General features: G+C 40.0%; 1 protein-coding gene across 4 annotated transcripts in view; it reads left to right on the top strand.

The window, feature by feature from the left end:
- The window catches only part of ST8SIA5 (ST8 alpha-N-acetyl-neuraminide alpha-2,8-sialyltransferase 5), an 81,950-nt gene extending 60,211 nt beyond the window's left edge, over nucleotides 1–21,739 (top strand). For all 4 annotated transcript variants that reach the window (XM_052778637.1, XM_052778634.1, XM_052778636.1 and 1 more), the window contains 6 exons: nucleotides 1,670–1,762; nucleotides 4,213–4,299; nucleotides 7,497–7,641; nucleotides 9,939–10,051; nucleotides 13,432–13,524; nucleotides 14,520–21,739. In XM_052778637.1, the coding sequence (XP_052634597.1) occupies nucleotides 1,670–1,762; nucleotides 4,213–4,299; nucleotides 7,497–7,641; nucleotides 9,939–10,051; nucleotides 13,432–13,524; nucleotides 14,520–14,988 (1,000 nt within the window). In that variant the 3' untranslated portion in view covers nucleotides 14,989–21,739. The remainder of the gene's footprint in view (nucleotides 1–1,669; nucleotides 1,763–4,212; nucleotides 4,300–7,496; nucleotides 7,642–9,938; nucleotides 10,052–13,431; nucleotides 13,525–14,519) is intronic.
- Nucleotides 21,740–23,347: the final 1,608 nt, after the last annotated feature.

Here is a 23,347-nt window from a genome sequence, read left to right as displayed (position 1 = left end):
TAAAAATATATTTGTTGCCTTGAAGACTATCTAAACACATTTCCTAATAGTCACACTTTTTAAAGATTGCTAAGCTATTGGTTTTTTTCTGACAGTAATCATTTTACTTCTTTATTGGGGTTTTATGATGTTCTGCCACCTTCTAGGCATGGGCTTCCTCCTTTCAGTCTCAAGGTTTGTGCCTCTCACTGGATCACAGAAATGATTGGTTTGGGGTTTGGCAAAGCTAAGGTGGTGAAAACCTCAAGGACAGGTGAAGGAGACATATCCTAAAGCAGCATTTGACAGGATAGAAACATTCCCAGTTGGTAGCAGATTGCTTTGGGAAGCTCTTGAGCTTTTTCCACTTGCATGCTATATTCCCTTTCTCCCTTCTATAGGTTTGTCTCTTCCCTGCTTTATCAGACTGATTTCTGGATGTACTTACAAGGCAAAATTCAGAAGCTGTTTGTTTTTAGATGCTTCTGGCCTTTGGAGGCCCCATTGAAGATACCTGGAGGTGTTATTTTCTGGACACTCTCCCTTCCTACAGTTCCCCTGGGAGGTGTGAACCCTTAGCACTTCTCCAGAACAGATCAAGCTTTGGATCCCCCCAAATTCCGATATTAATTATAAACATGAACTCCTAAGGAAACTAACAAGGCTTTCCTACTTAAGGATTATATATTCAGAACTGAACAGACATTCAGGTCCAACAGGAATTTTGATGTTATTTTAAAATGACATGAACCCAAAATATTACATTTCCAATGATGGTTTAAATAAAGCTCTTCCAGGAATCTTGTATTTTTCTTTCATATTGAAAATTCAAAAGATAGTTTGGAGTTACAGCCTCATGAATTCTGAGATTTTAAAGGATCCATCAAAATATCTTGCTCTAGCCTTGGTCATAATACCTTTTCCTCCAGGTCGTCACTTTGTATTTCTTCATTATATTAATAACTGCGCTATGGGTATGCACAGTTCTTAGGTACTAGGCTTTAATACAGACTTCTAATGATAATGATGGCTAAGATGGAGGAATTTAACCAAAAAAGTAAATATTTATGTCTTTATTTTAATTAAGAGTAGCACTGTCATTTGTGCTGTGTCTGAGCATTCAAATCCTTTCATTCTCAAAACCACCTCAAATTTTTTGAGAAGAAAATCCCAGCTTCCCTTGCCCTCCGAATATACCAAAAGACTAAATCCCAATGAAAAGCTCAATTGTGTAGGGCTATGCAACAGTCTCCACAGACAAGATGCAACCCCCAGCACTTTGCATTCTACCTGAGAGCAAAATTTAAGGTACTGTTTTTTAAGCTCTCAGCACATTCAGACACCCAAAGGATGGGAGCAGTGTTTCTTAAGTGATCATTGCTTTTCCCCTGACTTTCAGCGGCAGCTGCCATGTGCTGACTGCTGGAGAAGGCAGCTGGTCCTTGTTGGTGCCTACAAGATAGATGAACTCTTGTAGGGATGGACAAACTGGGCATGGGTGGCTGTTCTACAGTCAGCAATGACATCTGTGTTTTCCTGTGAAGTAATAACCTGCCTATGGGCCAGACAGTGTAGTCTCAAGTTAGGCAGAAATCATAAATGACACCTTTAAGCAAATTTCCGTTGATGTGTAAGACAAGTATTCTAGTCTAAGCCTTATTTATAATCTTTTTTTCTTGTTGTTCTTCAGGTATTTTGAGTTTTATGAAGGGCCTTTGGAGTACAACTCTACCAAATGCCTGGAATTACGGCAGGACATCATTGAAGTGAAGGTTTTGTCTATGTAAGTATGAATGAATGCTTGCTAAAAAGGTTACTTTTCAGGCAGGATGAAAATGGTAACTTACAATGACATTGCCAAAAGATGCAAGGCTCAAGAGATCCCATCAATAGGGATCTTATCAGGGATTCCTAGGGTTCCCTTATACATGCAAGTAGTGACATTTGAATTTGATCTGAGGTCCATTTGAAAAAAATGGAGGCTTTTCACATACATTGAAGCATTTTGGTCAGGCCCAGTATCACTGTTTGGAATTAAATACAGTGTTTGTAATATTATTTGTACCATTATATTCCAAGTAATTGAAGAGTAAGAACAGCCAGACTGACTCATAGCAAGTGTCCATCTAGCTTAAGGCTCTACCATTGACAGTGGCCAGTAGTGAAGGCTAAAAAATGAAGCAAAAAGGTTAACCCTTCCTGGTAACAAATACTGGCGTGGGGACTTGCTGAGTGGTAGATGGTGAATAGGCTACAGTAATCAGAGTGGACAATAAACCTCTCTATTAATTTGTTTAGGTCTTTTCTGAGCCCATTTGTGCTTTTGACCTCCTCAATCAGCAGTGAGTTAACACTCAGTAAAAAGTAGGAAAATGTGATTCTGAGAAACAATAAAATATCTATACTTTGTCTTTTGTGGTCCTATATGTACATCAGCAAACTAATGAGTTGAATGAGATGTATCTGTGAAGCCATAGCGATGGAATTGGGCAAAAAAGTGAGGTTGCCAATGGAATTCATTGGACAGGGCATAGCAGGGTATTTTTGTGTTGCCCTTTTGCATTTTCAGCATTGCACTGAATTTAGGTGCTTAGATTATGCCTAATCCCTTACCATGTCTAAAACAGTGGTTTAGTAATCTTACTGACAATCCACAAGGCTTATTAAGGTCTGTAAAGTGCACTGAGAATTTCAGTTGAAAGTGCAGCTATACAAGTGCATAGCCTTAAGCAATCAAGGCTACAGAAAATACAATTTGTTGCTCCAGGTCTGCATGATTTTGAGCATGTCTCCCTCACTGACTTTATGCACAGAAAAATGTAGGTTATGTCCTTGTCTTCTGTATTTGGTGCTGGATAAAGGATACACGAGCAACAACTTTGCACTGCTTGCTGACTCGCAGTGCTTAAAAATAAATAGAAGGGGTGAGAATGTCACACTTCTGCCAATGTTCTGCTGAAGATGGGGAGCTTTGAATTGCTTTTCTGCATACTTATCAGATGGTACAGAGAATTACTCATTCCTCTTCATCTTATCCAATGGCACACAGAAGGTAGTGGACTCCTGCTCAGCTGGATAGAGTTAGCCTTACTTTTACGATAGATGCCATTTGTCATTGAGCTCTTTTACTAGGCTGGGTTCTTCTGATGTGCTTGCTTCTAACGTGCTACATTTTCTAAGTCAGCCCTTATGGTAGTGGAAGATTTCCAAGTTAATGTGCTCTGGTGGGCTACAAAAAGTACAATATGACCTAATTTCTTCCTGTAACTTCCACAGCCTGGGAAATCCTAAGTTCTACTCACTTTAAATATATAATTATCTTAAAAGTCTTTGCTTTATTCAAACATTCAAAGCCCTCAAGCTGGAAGAGAACTCATTAAGACCTATCAGTCTTGAAGAAATCACAGACTTCAAAATTTCCTAGCCAGATTATGACATTGCTCCCTAGCTCTAGATATTTGCAAAGCCTTCATTACCTCTGTTGTCCAAATACAGAAGAATATGTATGAACTCTAAAGCAGAAGTGGTTGGAATTGATGATATCACCAAAAATGTGTCATCCTGTATCAGCCCAGTAGAAATAGGAGTGTCATTTTTTGATACAACTAAAAGTATATTTATTAACAGAAGGGGAGGGAGAGATACTTTTGTAAAGAGCTTTTCATGTCCTCTTACCGTCACAGATGCTTATCCCTACTTGTGTGCTGTTGCAGTTTATAAAATGGATTTACCAACAGTACTGTTCTGTAGGATCTCACGGATTAAGATAACCTCACCAAAATATAATAGTGGTTGGCCAAATTATCTAAAGTATCCCCATTTCCAATACCCCTTCTGCTGGGCCCTTCTGCTAGCTGCAAATTTCCCCCCCTCAAAGCTGCTGTAGTTGCCAGATGCTCGTTAGCTTCCCAGCAGACTGTGGACAGACTTCGGTACAGTAGATGCTTCTTGCTCGATATTGCATTTTTTATCCTGAAGAAATGGAGAATGCCTATCAGGGAATAGAAATCAGTCCCAAACATCTAAAGAGTTCCACCAGTACCTGTGTATGCATGGTTTAGAGTTCCTATGTCTGAGCAGAAAAAGAAATAAGAATGATAAATTTTGCACTGGCTAGACTGACTGGTTTGCCCTGTCAAAGGCTTACTGCGTGGTACTCTGGCTGCAGCTGTTTTAGGAAATGAAGCCCTTGTAGTAATGTGAATTTTTGTTTTCTTTCTTTTTATCTTTTAGGGTGAAACAAACTGAATTGTTTGACAGATGGAAGAGCCTACAGATGTGCAAATGGGAGATGAATGTCACAGAAGCTAATTTATTCAAGTAAGAATGGTCCACATTAATGAGACTGAGTAAGATTTACTTCAGTTTGAGTTTAGCTTCCGTAGAGAGATCAAACCTTCATATGGATAGCAAGAGTAAGCATTATAACACTGCTACTGCTGGAGTACCATCCTTTTGAATAAATATGCACTTTTTTCTACTTTTAAAAAGTGAACAGCGAGAGTGAAAGCGCTCTTCTGGCATGTGGAACAGTCTTCCCAGGAAAGGTGGGGAATTTGATATGGGAAAGACTTCCAGGTATGATTCAGGCAGAAGTGAGGATGGAGCCAAGACTTAATGGCTGCACCTAATACATCAACCTAACTCTCTGGTGGTGTAAAATGGTAATATCATTGGTGACACTGCAAATTTGGCCTACAAAATACTCAAACTGGATTTTTTCTGTGGTGTATTAGGTACTGTCAGACCTTGTTTATGACTTCCTTTTTTTTAATGGCTTCTCAGCTATTGCTCCCTGACTAGCTAGATAATTTTTCTGGTCTGTGGAGACCTCTGCAGATTGTTTCTGTAGTACTCTGTCTTCCTTCATGTGACTTCATCTTTGCTGAAGGTCCTCCATTGTCCTTTCGAGATACAGCTTTTGAAATTGGTCTTGTGAAGGCAATAGTAGAATGAAGCCAAAAAAATATTTGAATGTTATATATTGATACATTCAAGGGCCATATTTGAGTAGGTCTAGAGAAAGCACATTATTTCAGAGTCAGCGAAATATAGACTGGTTAAATCTGTAAGTCACTGGCATGATTCAGAGCTGTTGTTTAGAATATGGCCCTGCAACTTTCTCCCAAATTCTTTTGCATGATTCCAGGAAATAGCTGTCACGAGTTAATGAGAGAATGAGAGAATGTGAGAATGCATGTGCTGAGTTAGTCATTAACATCTTTAAAAATAACTAATTGTTAGTCCCAGGCTCATAGCACTTTTTCCTACGTGAGTTCCACACGTAAGTTTTTTAGGATTTTTTTTAGTATATCTTTTTCTGGAAATTACTTGATGGGCAATTATCAGAGCCATTCAGGATGAAAGCCTACTATCTTAAAGATTGCTTGCAGTAAGAGAACTAATGATTGTGCCCAGAGTGCAAGGAGCACATTGAAGTATGGCAAAGAGCACACTGAAGTATGGAGGCCAGCCCAGTGGTGGAAGCAATGAGAAAAGACCATCTAGAGACCATCAGGAGCACCATAACTCTCTCTCAGGCCACCAACACCAGCACATTAAGCAAAGAACCCCTCTCCATCCTAGACAGTGCATTGAGAGAAGAGACGAAAGACTCTTGTCGTTGACTATACCTGCCTGATTGATATATCACTGCTTAAGAAACTCCCACTGGCATCTAGGTGTAACCTAACATTTGTTAGCTGGTTCCAGGAACAATAATCATGCTAGTCATGAAAAAAAAGAAGTTCAAAGTCTGTTTCATTTTTGTCTTATGGGACAGAGACTTCAGTGTGTGAATGTGTGGGGAAACTGTAGTCCCTTAAAAGCAGACCAAAGTCTCTGAGTTTGGAGGTAGACTCGTAGGAGGCTAAAAGGTGGTGGTCCAACAACACTAAGCTGTGGGCTTTCAAACTTCGCCAGTTCTGGACCATCAGGTGAGATGGGGAGATTCCAGTAAAACTTAAATGGCAGCTACTTAAGCAGCCGGGAGGGAGGAAGCACAAAAATCACACTAGCTTTTGTGTCTGGAGACACAGGAAAACAATTTCCTTGACAGTCTTCCTCCTTCAGATATCAGACATTTACATTAAGGAATGTACCTCTGGAAAACCAGTTGGACATTAGTTTAAAGAACAACAGCTCTTTCAATTTCTTAATGCAGAACTAATGAAGAGTTTTTACATATCTCAAATATCACAATTCAATCCCACTACCTGCTTGTAATTGTTTAATGATTTTGTTATTAGAAATTATTCATTGACTTATTCAGTCTCAATTGCTGCCTTGATCTGATCATCATATTGTGTCATTCTGCATGAGTCAAGTATATAATAGTAACTGGACATCACTGAAGTGTTTGCATAATTCTGTCTTTGCTTTCTGGTGCTTGTAATAAAGCCCATGAAGAAGACTGGCTTATTCTTCCAACTCATAATGAGGCCACATACCCCAGAGGCAAGGTATTTAATCTAGGTTATTTGAGAGCCATTTGACTTTTTGTCTTCATGTTTGTGCATTTGCCATGACATGTATTTTTCATTAAAGGTATAAGATTCATTGACTGAGAAACAAACCGGCTCTGGAGTGAGAGTAAGATGAATTAAGGGCTTTCAGTTCCACCAGTAAAAGGAGAAAAGCATTCGGGGAAAGATGGGAGCTAAGAAATGGGTCCCTATTTGGAAAGCTGCTTTTCCTATTTAAATTTCATATGAAACTTATGGTAAGGGGATCAGAACTGAATGATTTTTCTCTCATACTGTGAATCCCATTTTTGACATTTCAAAACTGTTCTTGTTTGCTTTGGAATACCTGCCATTTTGTCCCAAGGACAAAGAAAATTTTGGCCATTTGTCTGAGATTTTGGAGTTGTAGCCGTGACCAGTCTGCCTGGCACCCATCTCTCGGGGCCACATCATCTTCCTGATGCACATATGCAAGGTCAAAGGCAAAACTAAGACCTTTAAAAGATTTTTTTTTGTAATCAAGGTGTGCTGTGCTCCACAGTAGTCTGGTAAGTGGGGTTGTGTCTTTAGGTATTGCTGTGTTTAAGTCCCTGCCCTGCCAAGCTTCCACATCCCCAGATGAATCCCCTGTATTTCCTGCCCAATAATGAGTAAATAATTTACAAAAAGTGGAAGACCTCTAGAACAGAGAGGGACTAATTCATCAGGATGGTTTCCCCAGGATATTGGGGGCAAAAGCTCAGCTTTGGGGTCTGAAGCAGGGCAGAAATTGCACATGTATTTCCTGCACCTTAGAAGAGACAGGTACAGGTATCTCATTTCTTCTGTGGTTTTTGTTTTTTTTTTTTTTTAACCATAAGTTCCTCAGTCAAGCAAAATTTCACTGAATCTAAAATTTTCTAAAGGAAAATCCAGTAAACCACCATTTTACCCCTCCTACAGCTAAAAAGTTTATTTTTGCTGAAAAATGCCTTGTTAGGAGTAATAGTAATTGCAAATCCTAAAGCATGCTATCAGCTCCTTGATCTTATTTCTCTCTTTTTCAATTTACAGGTCTACTTTGTCGAGGTGTTGCAATGCCCCTGCCTTTCTGTTCACCACCCAGAAAAATACTCCCTTGGGAACTAAACTGAAATATGAAGTGGATACTAGTGGAATCTTCCATATCAACCAAGAAATCTTCAAAATGTTTCCAAAGGTGCCTCATGCCTCTGCCCATTGCAGAATCAACTTCACTCTACTTGCTTCATTAGATACTATCCCATAGCCAAGCATTTAGCAGTTGGCTGTTTGACATTTCTACAAACTTCATCACTTATACTTTGAAAATGTTTATTTTTGATATGATATTTTAGCTGATTATCCTATTTCCTAGTGGTCATCTGCTCTAGTATGCAATATATATATATTTTTTCCTGCAGAATATTACTGACCTAGTAGCAAAGTGGCTAATGAAATAACTTAAGAAAGCTGAATAAAAGAGGCATTGACTGATCAGAACTTTTAAAGAGTACAATACTCACATACAATATATCCAACATTTGGGGTAGGTCTGTTTTTTTAGGGGCACGATTATTTTGTAATTTATATTCACAATGACTACTTTCATACTTATTTCTGTTTGCAGCTTATCTGTGAACAGGCTGCACAATTTTAAAATATATTCATCACAATGATTATTTAAAACCTTTTCAGCAAATAATCCTTGACCTGAGGGTCATTCAAAGTTATAACCAGTGGGCAATTCCCATTGCAGATAGTGACTGATGTGCAGAAATGGGCTTATGTGACTACTGATTTATCATGGAACACACCTCATTAATTTAAAATGGCATATTTGGAGGGAATAACCGAAATCAATCCCTTTCAGAAAGTCAGAAAAATATTCGAGTGAAGTACATAGATTTGTGTCCTTAATGTTGTCCTTAAGGGTCTAACCACTTTTAATCCAATTGCTTTCTGAGCACTGCTAAGAGGTAGCATAGTGCTGTTATCTAAATGTGCACATGGGGAACTGGGGCAGAGCAGGTGAAGGGCTCAGATCCAGGAAAGCACTTTGGCATTTGGAGCTGTGCAAAGAATGGGTACATCTAAGTCCAGGAGTATTATCCTCAAAACCCCGCAAGATTGCGCAGATGAATGCATGAAAGACTAGACATCTATGCTTTTGCTAGGAGTGTCCTATAGCTGCTGTTGTATTTATCCAGGTATGCCCTGAGGATGCTTTGCAGGCTCTATCCCATGCCAAAATGCCTTTGGGATTCACTGGGCAGCACCTATGTGGCCAAAGCCACCCTCTGCCTAGGAGCAGGGCTGCAACATGGCAAATGTAGGAGATAAAGGGCTGAAAGCACAGGAGCAAGACTGTAAGAGCAAGGACTGTAAGGGCCTTGTGCTGAGTGCGGAGATCTGGCTTCTGATCTCCCTTTCAGGGCTGCCAAGGCATTTTGTGTTAAGAAATCGCTGGATAAAGCACAGACAAATCTATAACTCTATATTGCTTCTCTGTTAGACAGCTGCTGCTTTTCTCAGAGAGGTGTAATTGCATGCCCTTTTACCTCATGGCTTATGAATGCTATGGAAAGATCCTGGGAATAATCACCTAGAAATGTCATGCCACTATTGCATCTCTCTGTAGTTCGTGGTAGGAAATTATTGATAAAATATGTATGTACCAAAACGAGCACTCTCATGCTTATATAAGCACTTCTCTACATATTCATAAGGTGTAGCGCGGCACAGTTCTGCGTCACAACCCTCTCACCCTAACGGCCCAGTTCTGTTCTTGGAGATGTGATTTTCACTCTCTCTGGCTTCAGCAGCAGCTGCACGTCTGCATATGAAGGCAGAATTTTGCCTGAAGATTACAGAAAGATGAGTCCTACACAAGTCCAAAAAGGTGCCTGACCAAAGGCTCTAGGCACTGCTGGTAGTACAATGCTAATTAATAATAATTAATACTATTAGTACAATTAGTTGTAGCAAGCACTAAAATTTGGGTTAGGTTCTGATAAATATCTGTAATGTGCTGTCTGACTTAGAGAAACTCCTTGGGCTTTACTAGCTGCTCTGGAACTATGTGTGCAGACTCCTCAAAAACAGGACATCAGAGCCTGAGGAAAGACCAGTTTCCAGGCAGCTCAGAAGGCAATGCCTGGGCTACGCTAATTTTATGGTTCATGCCCTCATGTGGAAATCAGAAAGGAAAGCAAGTTTCTAAAATGACTTCTTCCATTATTAAGTCTGGACAAAACCAGGTTATTGCTTTTTTTCTCTCTGAGTTAGTTGCCCATACTATCTCTAATTGCACAGAAAACAATCCCATCCGTTTATGTACACCATGGGAATATTGCGGGCCGGAACCAGTGTCAACTTCCTATGATTAGTGCATCTGCAGCAAGATGCAGCTGCACATAAAAAAGCAAAAAGTGAAAAAGAGACTTGTTGCCTCCATGTTTTGGGGAATTTAACTGTTTCCTTGCTGTGATGTTGCAGGATATGCCGTACCACCGCTCCCAGTTTAAGAAATGTGCAGTGGTTGGGAACGGAGGAATTCTGAAGAACAGCAGATGTGGCCGGGAGATTGACAGCGCAGACTTCGTGTTTCGGTAATCACCACAGCACCATTTTTCTTTTTTCCCATTTTAATGAGAAATAAAAGATTTCAAAGCTATTCTCTCTCATGTAGAAACATGGGATTTGCCAAACTGGCCATATCAAGCCTGCTTCTTGCACAAAAAGCAATGTTTCAAAAAAACCACCTGACTTATTGGCAAGGTTTATTGTCCTCTTTAAGGACATCCCCTGTCACTCAGGTTGCGGATTTATCTTTCCATGGACATTAACCCATAAGCAGTGTTCTATGAATGTGGCCATGATTTTCTGGGGCAGTTCTGAACCAGAGGTACAACCTCTATGCCGTAACAAGCAGCTTGGCCAGATGTTAATAGCTCCACGCTGTGCAGCTCACGTGCCTCAGAGGTGTGTTTCTGAAGAGGTACAGAGCTTAAGTGCTGGATAATGGGAGTTACAGTAATCAGTACTGTAGACTCCAGGGTGTGCAGAGACGCCTGAATAACTTCAAAGCTTGAGTATCTTCATATTGTGCTCCCCACCATATGTGGAGTTATCCAGGTTTTGCATAGATGGGGACAGCCCACGACTTGTGTCTCCGGATAACAGAGTTTAGCAGCACTTTTATCATCCTTACTATATATGGGAAAGATTTTTTTATTATTCATATGCATGACTAATCCCTCTCTAAATCCTGTTAAGATCTTTGCCTGGGTCACGGCATATGACAGCTAGCTCACAGATTCATGACCTGTTCTGTAGAACAGAAAAATCTTTTTACTTCTGTTGGCCTATTTTCTGATCTTGGATACGCTGCTGTCAGGTTAGAGTAACTGTGCATAAATCAATGAATTTCTCTGATTTTATACCAGCAAAAATTAGGTCAGATTTTTGCTCATTGCATTCTTAATTTAATTTGGCATCAAATGAGAAATAAAATTTTGCAGGTCCTACCTTCACTATTCATTGTTTTCAGACCCTTGTGTCTGCCTCTTGTTCCCACTTTATAGCAAACTATTGTCTTAGTTTTAATCTGTGAAACAGTCCAGGCTTCCCATAATTTGCTTCTTAAAAGCCTGGTGTACCCCATAGACATTAAATAATTATTGTAGATGCCCTTCTATCATGTTGGATCACAGCTATTAGTATGGTTGAAAGGAGCAGTATATGTTACACATGGAGATGACAAGCTGTTGAGTGGAAGTGGAAATATGGGCAGCAAATGTCATCATTTATGTATAAGAACTTTCAGTGGAGGTCCCTTTTTACCACTGTTACTCTTCCTTGAACTGTACCAAAACTGATTAAAAAGAGCAGATCAGATCACTACAGAATGTAGAAATTGGGTTGCTTTTGGTACCAGTAATTAATTAAATAGAGGCTTAAGTAGAACTGAAATATGAATAAATACATCAGTACTTGTGCAGAAGAAACCCCTGGTTCACCATCTCCAAAATATGTGGGACCAGCGTTATGCACAAAGACATGCTAGTGTTTAAGAGCTTAAGGTCTGCTGACATCAATTTTAAAGTAAAGCTTGTGTTTAAGGTCAGGTCTGAACACATCCACTTTCTAGTCTAACACCAGTTCACCAAACTGTCAGGAATGACCATCTTGGTCACCAGCGAAATATTTCTTTGAAATATTTCAAAAACTGCCTATGGAGCACTTTTAACATTCAGTGATACCTTCGGGACACCTGGCAAAATCTTTTATTGTCAGGAAGCCTGTGGCCAACAGGATACAACCAAGGTTTTCTATGAAATAAATTCCAATAGCAATTAATTATAGTACAATAGAATATACAAAATACACACACAGGGGTTGCATTTGCTAGTTGTTATTGTCTATCTCCATCTACTGGCCAGAGTAGAGATCTGTGATGAAACATTGTGTGCATTTAGAGATGGGACTACTCTCTGCAGGAAGGAATTTTTGGAGTCTTATGGCAAAAGTGCAGTTTATGCAGATTGTATCATTTTTATAAGGAATTATCACTTTCAACAAATCCAGTCTTTCTTACTCCTGGTGTGCAGTTGCTGTTCAAAAATATTGAAGCTGAGTATTTGAAAAACTTTTTCAAATATAATCTAATGAGCACAGTGCCCAGTGCTAGGTGGAACTGAGGATACTAGAGGACTTCAGAAGGATGTTGCATGACCTAGCAGAGAAAAGTTCTGGAAATAACATTGCCTATGAGAAGGATGAGATGGCTAAAAAAAAATTCTCTGACCTGATAAAGAGGGACTGTCTGGAAGGTAGATGTGAACCTCCTAAGTCTGAAAAGGACTTTGAAGGATTTTTGTGCATTCTTCTGCTCCCCCACTTGCCCTGTCCCTGTGACTGAGAAATTATGCTGACAGCCGAACTGTAGTATTGTGAAAACACTGAGTATCACTTACCCTAAATACCTTCACAGTTTTCTCCTGTTCGACCCTGATCTTCAGAAATATGGGGATGTTTGGGAATTAGGCACAGCAGGATTTTTGAGATGTGGGAATCTTAACAGTGATGGCTTTTATTGAGGCTTGTAGATCACTTCAAAAAGTTTTCAAAATGTCAGCAAGTATCTAATGCTAGCTTAAACTGATTGTAAAAGGCCACTTATGTTGCCTCTGATAACACATGCCGAAGCTTTTTTTTTAGCTGGGTTTCCTATGGAAGTGAAGCTTGTGTGATAGCTTGTGTGTGTTTCAGTAACTTCAGCATCTCTTGAGGGGTGCTCTAAATTTTGTGAGATGATGAATCTAGGTCAAGGTGAGTGGAGGCTGAGCAAAGTCAAGGTTTGCAAATCTTCACAAGTTTGTTCCTAATAGCTTTGACATCCTCTGGTGAATCTGTAGAGTCAGAATTGCTGCACTTACACTATGCTGGGAGATACTTATAAAGAGAAACGGAAAAGAAGCAGATAGTTTTGGATTAATTAGGACTGGATTGATTTGTCTCTTGTGGAACATTTCCCCTAAATTCTCTCGGGTATAAAACAAAGCATGTTAAAGGCAACATTATAGATACAGTTTCTCTATTAATTATTGAATACTGCTTAGCTGTTCCTGAGGAAGTCTTTGATTTTATAGGCTGATTGTCCTTGGGGCTTCATCCTATTTCTTGTCCTAGACTGCCGAAGTAAGTAGCTGAACTGCCATTAAGGAAGCAAAATGAGTGAGCATTGGCTACATCTGCAAAAAGGGGTCATCTCTGAGACTCAGGGAAGAAGAGAGGTCTCCATACAGCCTCTAAGAACCTGTTACTTTAATGCACAGTTTGGGCATCAATGTGTTTTGATGTAATTTTAAATTCTCAATCTGTTTCTAGATTTGTTCCTTGGAAGAAATGCTTACATCAATTCTACTTTCTAGTCCTGAAAAAGTGCAAGGCATTTTTAAACATTCTTACTGATTTCTTTCCTTTATAGATGCAATTTGCCTCCTATATCTGAGAAATACTTCACGGATGTTGGGGTAAAGACGGATGTCGTGACTGTGAATCCCAGTATAATTACTGAGAGGTAATTTCTAGTTTTTGTATTGTCATCTCTATTGCTTTTCCAAATCTACCTTTCACTTAATTCTAACAGTTACAGAGAGTTTTTTTCCCAGTATTACTTTAAACTGACACTATGAATCATACATTTCATTCTGAATTGAAGTTATTCAGTATATGGAATTAGTAACAACTTATAGAAATTTGTTAAATACTTAGACCTGCACATTGGTGATAGAAAGTGGAAAGCTGATGAGCTAAAACTATAACAGCAGAGCTATCCTTTCCCTGGAAGTCTTGTGCTGTGCTTGCAAGCCACAGGCAAATGTCTCAGAAACATTCAGGGTGGAAGCAAATGGATCCTACCCTAAATGCTTAAATAAAGTAACACATATTGGCATATGTTTTTTTTTAAATGCAGTTAAACTTTGTAGCCATGATTGACTGGGTGATTTTAATTTTAACTTTGTTGATACCTTAATGCCACCTTGCTGACAGGTTTGGGTCCATGGGGCTAATTACTGCTTTCCTTTCTTGCTGGGGGAATGTGTTTCTTTTCTGAAGCAACATAAAATAATTTGCTTGCATTTTGGATTTATTTTAAATGTTACAGTTAGACGTTTGCTTTGCTTTGGTATTTGCCAGTTTTTTATACATTTCTGCACCTCATAGTGCACTATACAGCTGTCCACACCTTGGAAAAATGGCATACTTCTCATAATAAAATGAGAAGTGAGACATGATCAGAAATGTGTACAAAGTTTGTCCACTGTATAATGAATGTATTGCCAAAAGAAAGGAGAATATATATTTTTTTTTATCCCCTGCATTTTTGCCCTACATTTCATACTGATGCTTTAGCTACAAATCTAACTATATTCCCCTTGTTAACTGAAATAGCATTTCAATTATCTCTGTATCAGAAATGTTTCAGTAAAAGCCCATTGGAAGTTTCTTGTCTGCTGGGTCCAGACTGAATCTGCGCTCGTCTGACCATCACTCACATCCTTTTCCCTTTAGATTTCATAGGCTGGAAAAATGGAGAAAACCCTTCTACGACGTGCTCCAGGTCTACGAGAATGCTTCCGTGCTGCTGCCAGCTTTCTACAACACTCGCAACACGGACGTCTCAATCCGGGTCAAATATGTCCTGGATGATTTTGAATCTCAGCAAGCTGTTTATTACTTTCATCCCCAGTATCTCATCAACGTCTCACGCTACTGGCTCGGCCAAGGGGTGCGGGCCAAGCGGATTAGCACTGGACTGATCCTGGTGACTGCTGCCCTGGAGCTCTGTGAAGAGGTCCACCTTTTTGGCTTTTGGGCCTTCCCCATGAACCCCTCAGGGATTTTTATAACTCACCACTACTATGACAATGTGAAACCTCGCCCTGGTTTTCATGCTATGCCCTCAGAAATCTTCAACTTCCTCCACATGCACAGCAAGGGGATCCTGCGGGTTCATACAGGGACCTGTAGCTGCTGTTGACAGGGATACTTCTTCCTCTGACACAAAAGTGTAACAGGAACTTGATGCCTGTGTATGGTGTAGGAGGTTTTATTACACCCTGAGATTATGCAATAATTGTTTGATATAAATTTCCTCACGGCATTGCATCCCATAGTATCTAGGATACCAGCGTCTTTCCTGCTAGCAGAGTTGGGTCCATAACAGTGTAGGAGAAGCAAAACTCCTCTGTCCCAGGGTGTACACTGCCCTGGAAAGCAAGTCAGATAAGAAGCACATTTCCAATAGGTTTAGGGATAAACAGAGCACATTAATATGGTTATCATTTCTCTATGAAGAAAAGCACCAAACTTTTGAGGAGAATCAGTGATGGAGAATTTTAGCACAGACTGTATGACTTTACATAGGTTTCTGAATCAGGTACCTTGGGTCATTGCCAGATTTTATTGAAAGCACTGTTCTCTGGTATTCGGGTTTTTGAAAATAGTCTTTAGCATTATAGTTTTAAGGGGAAGTATGTAACTTGAGGTCTTTGTTGTGTAATGTCATGAAGTATTGGTGAAAAATAGCAGATAGATGCAATAGGAATAAACAAGATCACTATGAATTTTTTCAGCTGAGGTAGAAAAGAATGTTAAACTCCAATTCACAGCAACAGGTAACTCTGTGGATCATGGTGTGCAATTGTTTTAGAGTTTCTCTCTTCTTCTCATTCTTGTGTCTTATATTTCTGGTCTCCTCTGCTGATCATGTTTTCTTTCTCATTGTCTGTAATGCTTTCCTTCTAGCTAATGCATGTGTGTATTTCCTCCTACAGTGACCATCTCAGTTTCAGATTGGAGTTCTTGTTGAAGAAACATGCTCCTTCACACTTCTGTAAGCTTTTCTCAGGCTGAATAGCAAGGAGATTGTGTAGTTATATTTTCTGAGTTGATTTTTTGGTTCAAATATCACAGCATAAGATAAAAAAAAGCATTTCCTGTTTGATTTTTATTAAAGACTTTGTAAGAGTATCTAAATGTTGATTCACTGTTGTGCAGGTCGAGTTAAATACTTTCAGGTATCTGTGATAAGTACTGGCAGAAAATGGTTTTAAAATACAGTGAAGATACTTTGTGGCTTGGATTATGATGCTTATTTTAAAATTATGCATCTCAAGATGTCAGATGTCTTAACGTGACATTTTTATATGTTGAAAATATTACTAGGATAGCAAAAGGGCTGCTGGATTCTTTAAAAAGTTACCCATGTAACTCTGTCAGTTATGCCAAGCTTAATTTTTTCACCTGATACAGTCAAACTGGCAAAATCCTGATGCAGAAAAGATGCCACATATTGCTGGAGTTTATTTTGGTTGCTGAACCGTGGTGTAGTAGGCTGCTGGTATATGCCTTTTCATACTGGTATGATACACAGGAGGGTGAGGTTTGCTGTTTCAGCTGTGCTGGCATAGTTAAATGAACAGAGTTTCCTTGTATAAGTTCTTAGTCTGAAGCACTTGGGCTGTTGTCCAGTGCCTTGTCTTGTCTTACTTAGATTACAGGACCTTTGATCAAGGATTTGGAGTTTAAAGTGCTAGTTCTATATGAGGGATAATTTTTGGGGGGGAGGGAGAGGGTTTAAATCTGAATCCGGACTTGGATTTTGGTTTTGTAATGCATGAATGCACAAAGCTTCTTTTAAAAGCCTCTGTGTTATGCTGAGAGCTGTGAAAGTTGCTCATGCTACAGATAAAATGATCGAAAAGGAAGTGAAGCATGATGGTCACCATTTCAAAAGTCCCTACTGACCAGCAGTGACCTGGATGGTATGTGAGAGTGTATTTCCTTAACTTTACACTAGTCTCCAGAGGTCTGATTAATTTAAAAGCAACCCATATCCTTGATAAAGGTGTCAGAGCTCACTTGGGAAATACCAGCCAGGGGTAGGTGAAGGACCTGTGCTTAAACTTTATATATTTGTGTTGTTGTGCTTTTGGTCTTAGAGTTATACCGTGTGTTAGTGAGCACCACTTCGTGTTGGCTAGCTGTGAAATATGCAGCACACTAAGAATGAACATGTAGATGAAATGGTTTCCTTGATTTAATATGCAAAAGAGATCTTTGTCTTTGCTGTGTTTTGTAAAATTATGTGCAAAGGGCTTTGATAATGAAGTGCTGTAATGAAAGTGCTATTTAGAGAGCAATGTGACCCTGTGGGTTGGCCATCTTGCTGTGCATTAAGCTTTATGATAACAGGAATGGTGCTGAAGCCAGTACCTAGAGCCCTTGCTCCTTATTCTGCCTGAGTATGGGACTAGTAGTGACTTCAGTATTGCTTTGCTGCTGCTGCTTTGCTAAGGTTACCTTCTTTAATAAGGGATTTTTCTTTACTATGGTGATTGAAGTGAACAAAAGCAACCGAAAGGAGTCTGCTATGTTGCAAATGATACTTCCAAAAAGATGGGAAAGCACTTGAGAAGCATCCATATGTTCGAAAGAAATGGTGCAAATCCCTCTTTTTAATTGCAAAAATCCTTTTGGACTTTTCGGACAGACAAAAGGATAAGCAAAACCGTAATTATAGTTAATCTGTAATTACAGGGTTACAGATGTTTCCTTTCCTTTGTTTGCTTCATATAAATAAGCAATGTAGATTCACCTAGGCTATACTGTAATAAGTGCAGTTTTACTGTGTTTAGATTTTGATTGGTTATAAATCTATAGCTACTCTATTTTTTTAATGATTTGAAAATGTGTGTGCAGGATACTTGCACATATGCACCAAAGGCCCAATCTTGCCACATTTATCTGGAAAGAGCTCCCATTCAAGTGGATGGGTATTTTATTTGTGTAGGGACTGCTGAAACAGGCCCAGACATGTCTGTGAAGGTGTACATAGGTGTATAGTTAGATATAAGGAATGATTTGCAAGCCAGAAAGATACTTAAAGAAATATATATAAAATAGTCCTCAAGCTGAAATGCATGTTGCAATGTGTTTACTTTCTGATTCATTTTTCAGATGTTGCTCAAAAAATGATTGAAAAACTATGGCACTTTTCAGAAATGCCATATGCAGAAGCTTTCAGATATTTTTTGGCCTCCTTACCTTGCACTGGGTGCTGGAAAATCAGATTCCTGCTGCTGCACCGCAGCACCTGTGGGGCCGAGTGGAAATGGTGTGGTGGCAGCTTGCAGGAGCAGGGCCTGAGGATGGACCCTACCTGCTGCTCTGTTCTCCATGGGTGGCAAATAAATACCGCCTGGGAGATTTTAGCTAGGCGGAGGTCACTACCTGTGCCATGTCACTGTGGGGTGCATGATCCAGCAGCGACCAGCCTGAGCTTCTGCCCGTCCTGCTTAAATGGATGAAAAGAAGGGCTGTTGCAGAAAGAAGGACCCTCCTTGTTTTCTGCCATGATTCTTTTGTGTATTGAGCATAAGAAAATACTCTTCTGACATCAAGAATTTGTCTGAGTTTGAGGCTATTTTCTTTTCCTTTCTCCCATTGCGGTCAAAGCTCCAAATGTCCAATCTTAACCTTCTGTGAACAATGGGATACCTGAGTGATAAGAAGTGACCGTCACGAAGCCAGGTGTGTTTGCTCCACACTGTTATGGCAAGTAAAGGACGTGCATAGCATGTCATGCTTTCCCACAGAAAAGGTTGCAGGCCCCAGAGAAATCCCCCGATACAAAAATCTGATCTGTCCAAGAAGAAATGCTGTCAGCTGTCTGGTACCACGTCCTGAGCTCAAGCTGTAATCCCAGCTCTGTTGCTGAGGATATGAAATCTGAGACAGGGAGAGAGAAAATTATGATATTATGGTTTAATCTCCAACTCCTCATATTATTTAGGAGAATCTCTTAAGAAGTTCCTGAGATCTGCATACACTGGTAATGCAAATTCAGTCAGAAAAACTCCGTTTTTCTGCTCCTCCGTTATTTTCAGGTCAACAGAGGAGGCTTATGAATCTGTCAGTGCTTTCATGAAAGGGAAGGAAGTATTTAGTCAAAATAGTTTAGCTGCTTGCTTTTGATTTATGAAATCCAGCTTTGCTGTTGGACAGAATGGATTAAATGGTGATAGGGCCATTATAATATTTTAGCATATTTTCTGTGATTGCAATGGAGTTGTCAAAGCCAGCTCATGAATTGCAAAGGGAGAGCCATGCCGTGGCAGCTCCTCCTGCTGCGATCTCGAGGAGGAGAGGCACCATGGTGAGTAGGTCCGGGGCCGCCTGGAAAAGCGATGTAAAGGGAATATAGGAGATTGCAACAACAGCTCTGGTCCAGAGCCTTTAGCGCTGTGGAGTAACACAGCAGAGATGATAGATGAAGCTTCAGAGCTTGCAACGGGCAGGAGTAGCTCCCCTGGTCCCCGACAAAAGCTGCCCTCTTGCAGGCTTGACTGATGATAAATTAAAGGCGATGTTCACTCAGGATGGTTAGATGTAGTAGACAGAAGGAAAAGATGTAGTAGATGGAAAGAAATCAACTCTAAGAATAGTCCGCTCTGTGGGGGTTCGGTGAATCAGGAGGAATGTTGCTCAGACCTTGAAGGTGAAAACACTGGTGGTGACGCAGTTCCGTGGGTGGACTGCCCGTGCTCGGCTTTCCATGGCAGGAAGGAGCAATCTCTGGTTTGCATGTGAGGGAAACCGAGGCGGATAAAACACTGAGACATGGAGCAAGAGGGAATCTATCTTTTTTAATCTTCTGAGGCCTGGTGGCTTGCCAGCAAAGCTCTGATTGTAGAGAGCAGAAGCTTGGGTAGTGAAAATGGAGAGCTCTGAAATGGTCTTTTCCCCTGGCTGGCTTGCATCCGAGCGTACAGAGAACCTTGGAGATTTTACAAGTATATGAAGAAGGAAACAGCAAATTCCGGTAATTCCTAAGGGCCAAATTCCCTTGGAAATTCTGGAGTGAGCTGAGATTTTAGGAATAAAAGAGTCAGTATTTATGCTTAGGGCCTTTTCCAAAATCCAGTGAAGTCTGTGGAAGGTTCGGTGTACTTCAGGGCAAGCCTCCAGAAACAGGCCCTGATCATGGGCAGGAAGAGCAGCCTCTTGTTTCTTACTCATTTGTTTTCAGATACATTTTTTAATGTATTGTAGATATGGTGCAGTAGCAATACTGTGTTTTTAATGGTGTGCATAAAGAACAAACTTATCTGGAAGCAGAAATGTTGCGACTGTCACTCTCCCTTCCAGATTTTGGCACTTTTCATCCTTTCAAACTCATCTATGCAAAGCATTTCATTGTGGTAGTGTAAATCACCATATGAAATCACAAATGAATCCTCTGTACCTGACTGTATGTATGCGAATTACATGCCTCGAGAAAAGAGTTTTTTCTGCTTGCTTTAAAATACCAGCATGGAACTAATCAGTGATATGAATGTGTTTAAGGCAGGATTCAGCCCATTCCCTTTGAAGCCAGCACAACATTGGCTTTTGGCTTCAACAAAAAAACCCCACCAGGTCAAATGCTTCTAAGCCAATAACCTGCATCTCCCCCAAAACCCTCCCAGACTATTACCATTTTATGTCTTATTATCATCCTGTCTAATGTGGGTGAGGCTGCTGGGCATCCCTGTGCTGTCTGCATGGTATTCAAAATCAACAAGCAATTGTACTTAAGTGCTTTTAAAAATAAACTTAAGGGAAACCCAAATGTACGCTAGGCGTTAGAGCGAGGGAGCCTGAGTCCCAGGCCATGAGCACCCCCAATGCTCCCCGAAGCCCTGAGCATCTGAGAAACATCAGAAAGGAGGGACTGGGCCATAGTGGGAAACTTAAAGAAAGACAAATCTGCCTCAGCGCTTCAAGGATTGAAAGCTGTAAATATGTTACCGACATGTCTGACTTTCCCTTTAGAAGCCATAAATGTTCTCGGTGTTTGATCTTTGGGTAAGCTGATGTATGTTTTTAACTGTACTAATCACTGTAAAATGTGTTAGCATGTAAAATGGTGACAAATTAAGCCAGCAAAATCAGATACTGTGTTGGCTAGCTCTCGAAATGTCTGTTCTGCCTGAAACTGTCTGATGGACCAAGACGCTGAAGTATCTCCAGTGCTCCATTTGGCTTATGAAGACTCTGGTTATTACCTGCTTTAGCAGCGGGAAGCAAGCAGAACTGAATTAATCCCTTTTTGTTAACCTTGTGTTGACCAAGTGATACACACTTCTGTGTGACACTAGAGCCTGTCCCCTTAGAGACGAGGAAAACTGCCTGTACCTGCTCTATCTGGGACAGGACGTGGTGATTTTTGCTTCATTTCTGGGTCCTCCTTATTGTCAACCATGAGGTCCCAGATCAAACCTCTGCGTTCAGCCCATGTAAATCGTATTGAACAGCTGCTGCCTGTTGAATATGTCCCCTGTTTTCACCTGGTGGGAAACAAATGCTTAGTTTGGAAATAGCGGAGCAAAACTATGTGTCTTCACGCTAGGGGAGCTTGGGCTATTACAAAAATAAAGTTTGTTTCATGTTTGTTATTTCTGTAAGGCGGTGACGGTGGGGGTGGAGAAACAAAAGGACAGTCATGGTAGTTTCATGCTGATGTTAATCCCTTGTGTCCATTGAGTCACCTTTTTTTTTTTCAACCTTCCACCCTGTAATTTTTGCTTATTGTTTCTGTAGCTGTATTATGGTTGTAATAGAAAGCCTATCAATTGATGTAAGCCATAACTAAAACAGTAATCAGGGTATATTTTTGGTCTGTGTCACTGTGTTTGAAAGATGATTTAATTCTATTGAATAAACCACTTTAACAGTTTTATGGGAAAGGCAATCTTTGAGCTGCCTTTTGTGCCTTCAAACTCATTTTGTATTTTCTGCTGTTCTGTGTCTCTGAACAGAGAGAGTTGCAAGCTCAGCTGACAGAAATTGGTTCGTATAACTAGAGCACACCACTGTAGAATTATATGATGATATAACATTGTATATATATACAGATATAAAAAAGTGTATGTAGGGCTATACAACGATATAAATTTAGAGTTTGGTATTTTGATCACTGGACTTTCGATATTACATTCTGGATTGTAGCCTGCAATATATATGGGCACAGTAAGGTAATTTATTACTAGAAGTAGCAATCTGTGCACAGACAAGCTTTGAAAAGCCGCTGCAATCCCCGGGTTTTGCCTACTTACGCCTTCCTAACAGCGCTGTCCTTTACTGTCCTCACCCTTTACATAAACTTATCTTCCTTGGGTCTGGTGTATCTTATTGAGCCCCAGTCTTACAGGCTTACACTTCCATCAATATTCTCAGCATCAGGAGAATTAAAACATAAATGCAAAAATATTTGTGGGAATACAGAATAGCGGATGAAACAACCATATATTTTTTGAAATCGGGTATTTTCCTGTGGCATTCTATTGTTCCGAGATTATAAACTGAAATAGGAGTAGGTAACAGAAATAATACGATCTTGATATTAGCACTGGTATAAGGAAAATGTAAATGACTTTGAAGATGCAGAGCTGTGGTGAATGCTGGAGGAATCAGTTCTCATTCTTGCTGACATTAAAACCGATGGATGTACTTCCTTCCCCCAGCTGCTTGTGATTATTGTTAGTGATTATTCAATCAAGAAGAGGAAACATGTGGAGAGGGAAAAATGAATAGACAAATTGACACTGGATGATATAATTGCTGTCTATCACATTGCAAATTGCTCAGCTAAGCAAGCAATCAAAGAATGGTTCATTTCCTAAAGACTGCAGCATCTGTCATTTTCCTTAGTGGCGTTTGCAGCCTTTCCTCTGAGAAAGTCTCAATAAAAAGCCGTAGTGAATTACAGAGATGTTTCACCACAGTCTGTCTCTGACAGTGCCCAGGAGTGGATACTTAGAGGAAAAACAGAAGAAATAGGGAAAGTAATAAATGGCCCTTCTGCTGGTATTCCCTCAAAGTGGTATTGCCAGTTTATATTTTTGGCCTCAGCAATGCTATGTGGTACAGAGTCTCAGATTTTAGCTCTGTGCTTGTGTGATGAAGTGATTCCTTTTGCTTTTGTGAGCTGCTGCTTTCTCCCAAGGGTACCCAGCAAGATGTCTTTGGGTTGTGGGACCTGCTAGGAGATACTGGGCAGATACTGACCTCCCTTCTTCCACCACAGTTGTCACAGGCATCACCTCTAGGAATAAAAACTTTATGAATCTCTATTTATCTTTTTTTTTTCTTTTTTTTTTTTTTTTTTCCAACCAGCTCTAGAGCTGTGATGAGCACTGCTAACCAGAATCTACTTCTGGGAGGTGAAGTGCTAGCAGTCAGGTAATTTTTATCACTTAGTTAACTGTTTTCTTGCTTTAAGGCTTCAGCCATCTCTAAGCCTTCCCAGTGGATCTGGATAGAGGAATAAACCATTTAAGTCCATAAAGGAACTA

The sequence above is a fragment of the Harpia harpyja genome, chromosome Z (genome assembly GCF_026419915.1).
Source record: "Harpia harpyja isolate bHarHar1 chromosome Z, bHarHar1 primary haplotype, whole genome shotgun sequence".
NCBI lineage: Eukaryota > Metazoa > Chordata > Aves > Accipitriformes > Accipitridae > Harpia > Harpia harpyja.
Note: the sequence above shows the minus strand (reverse complement) of the source record. Positions and strands in the feature narration are given on the sequence as shown.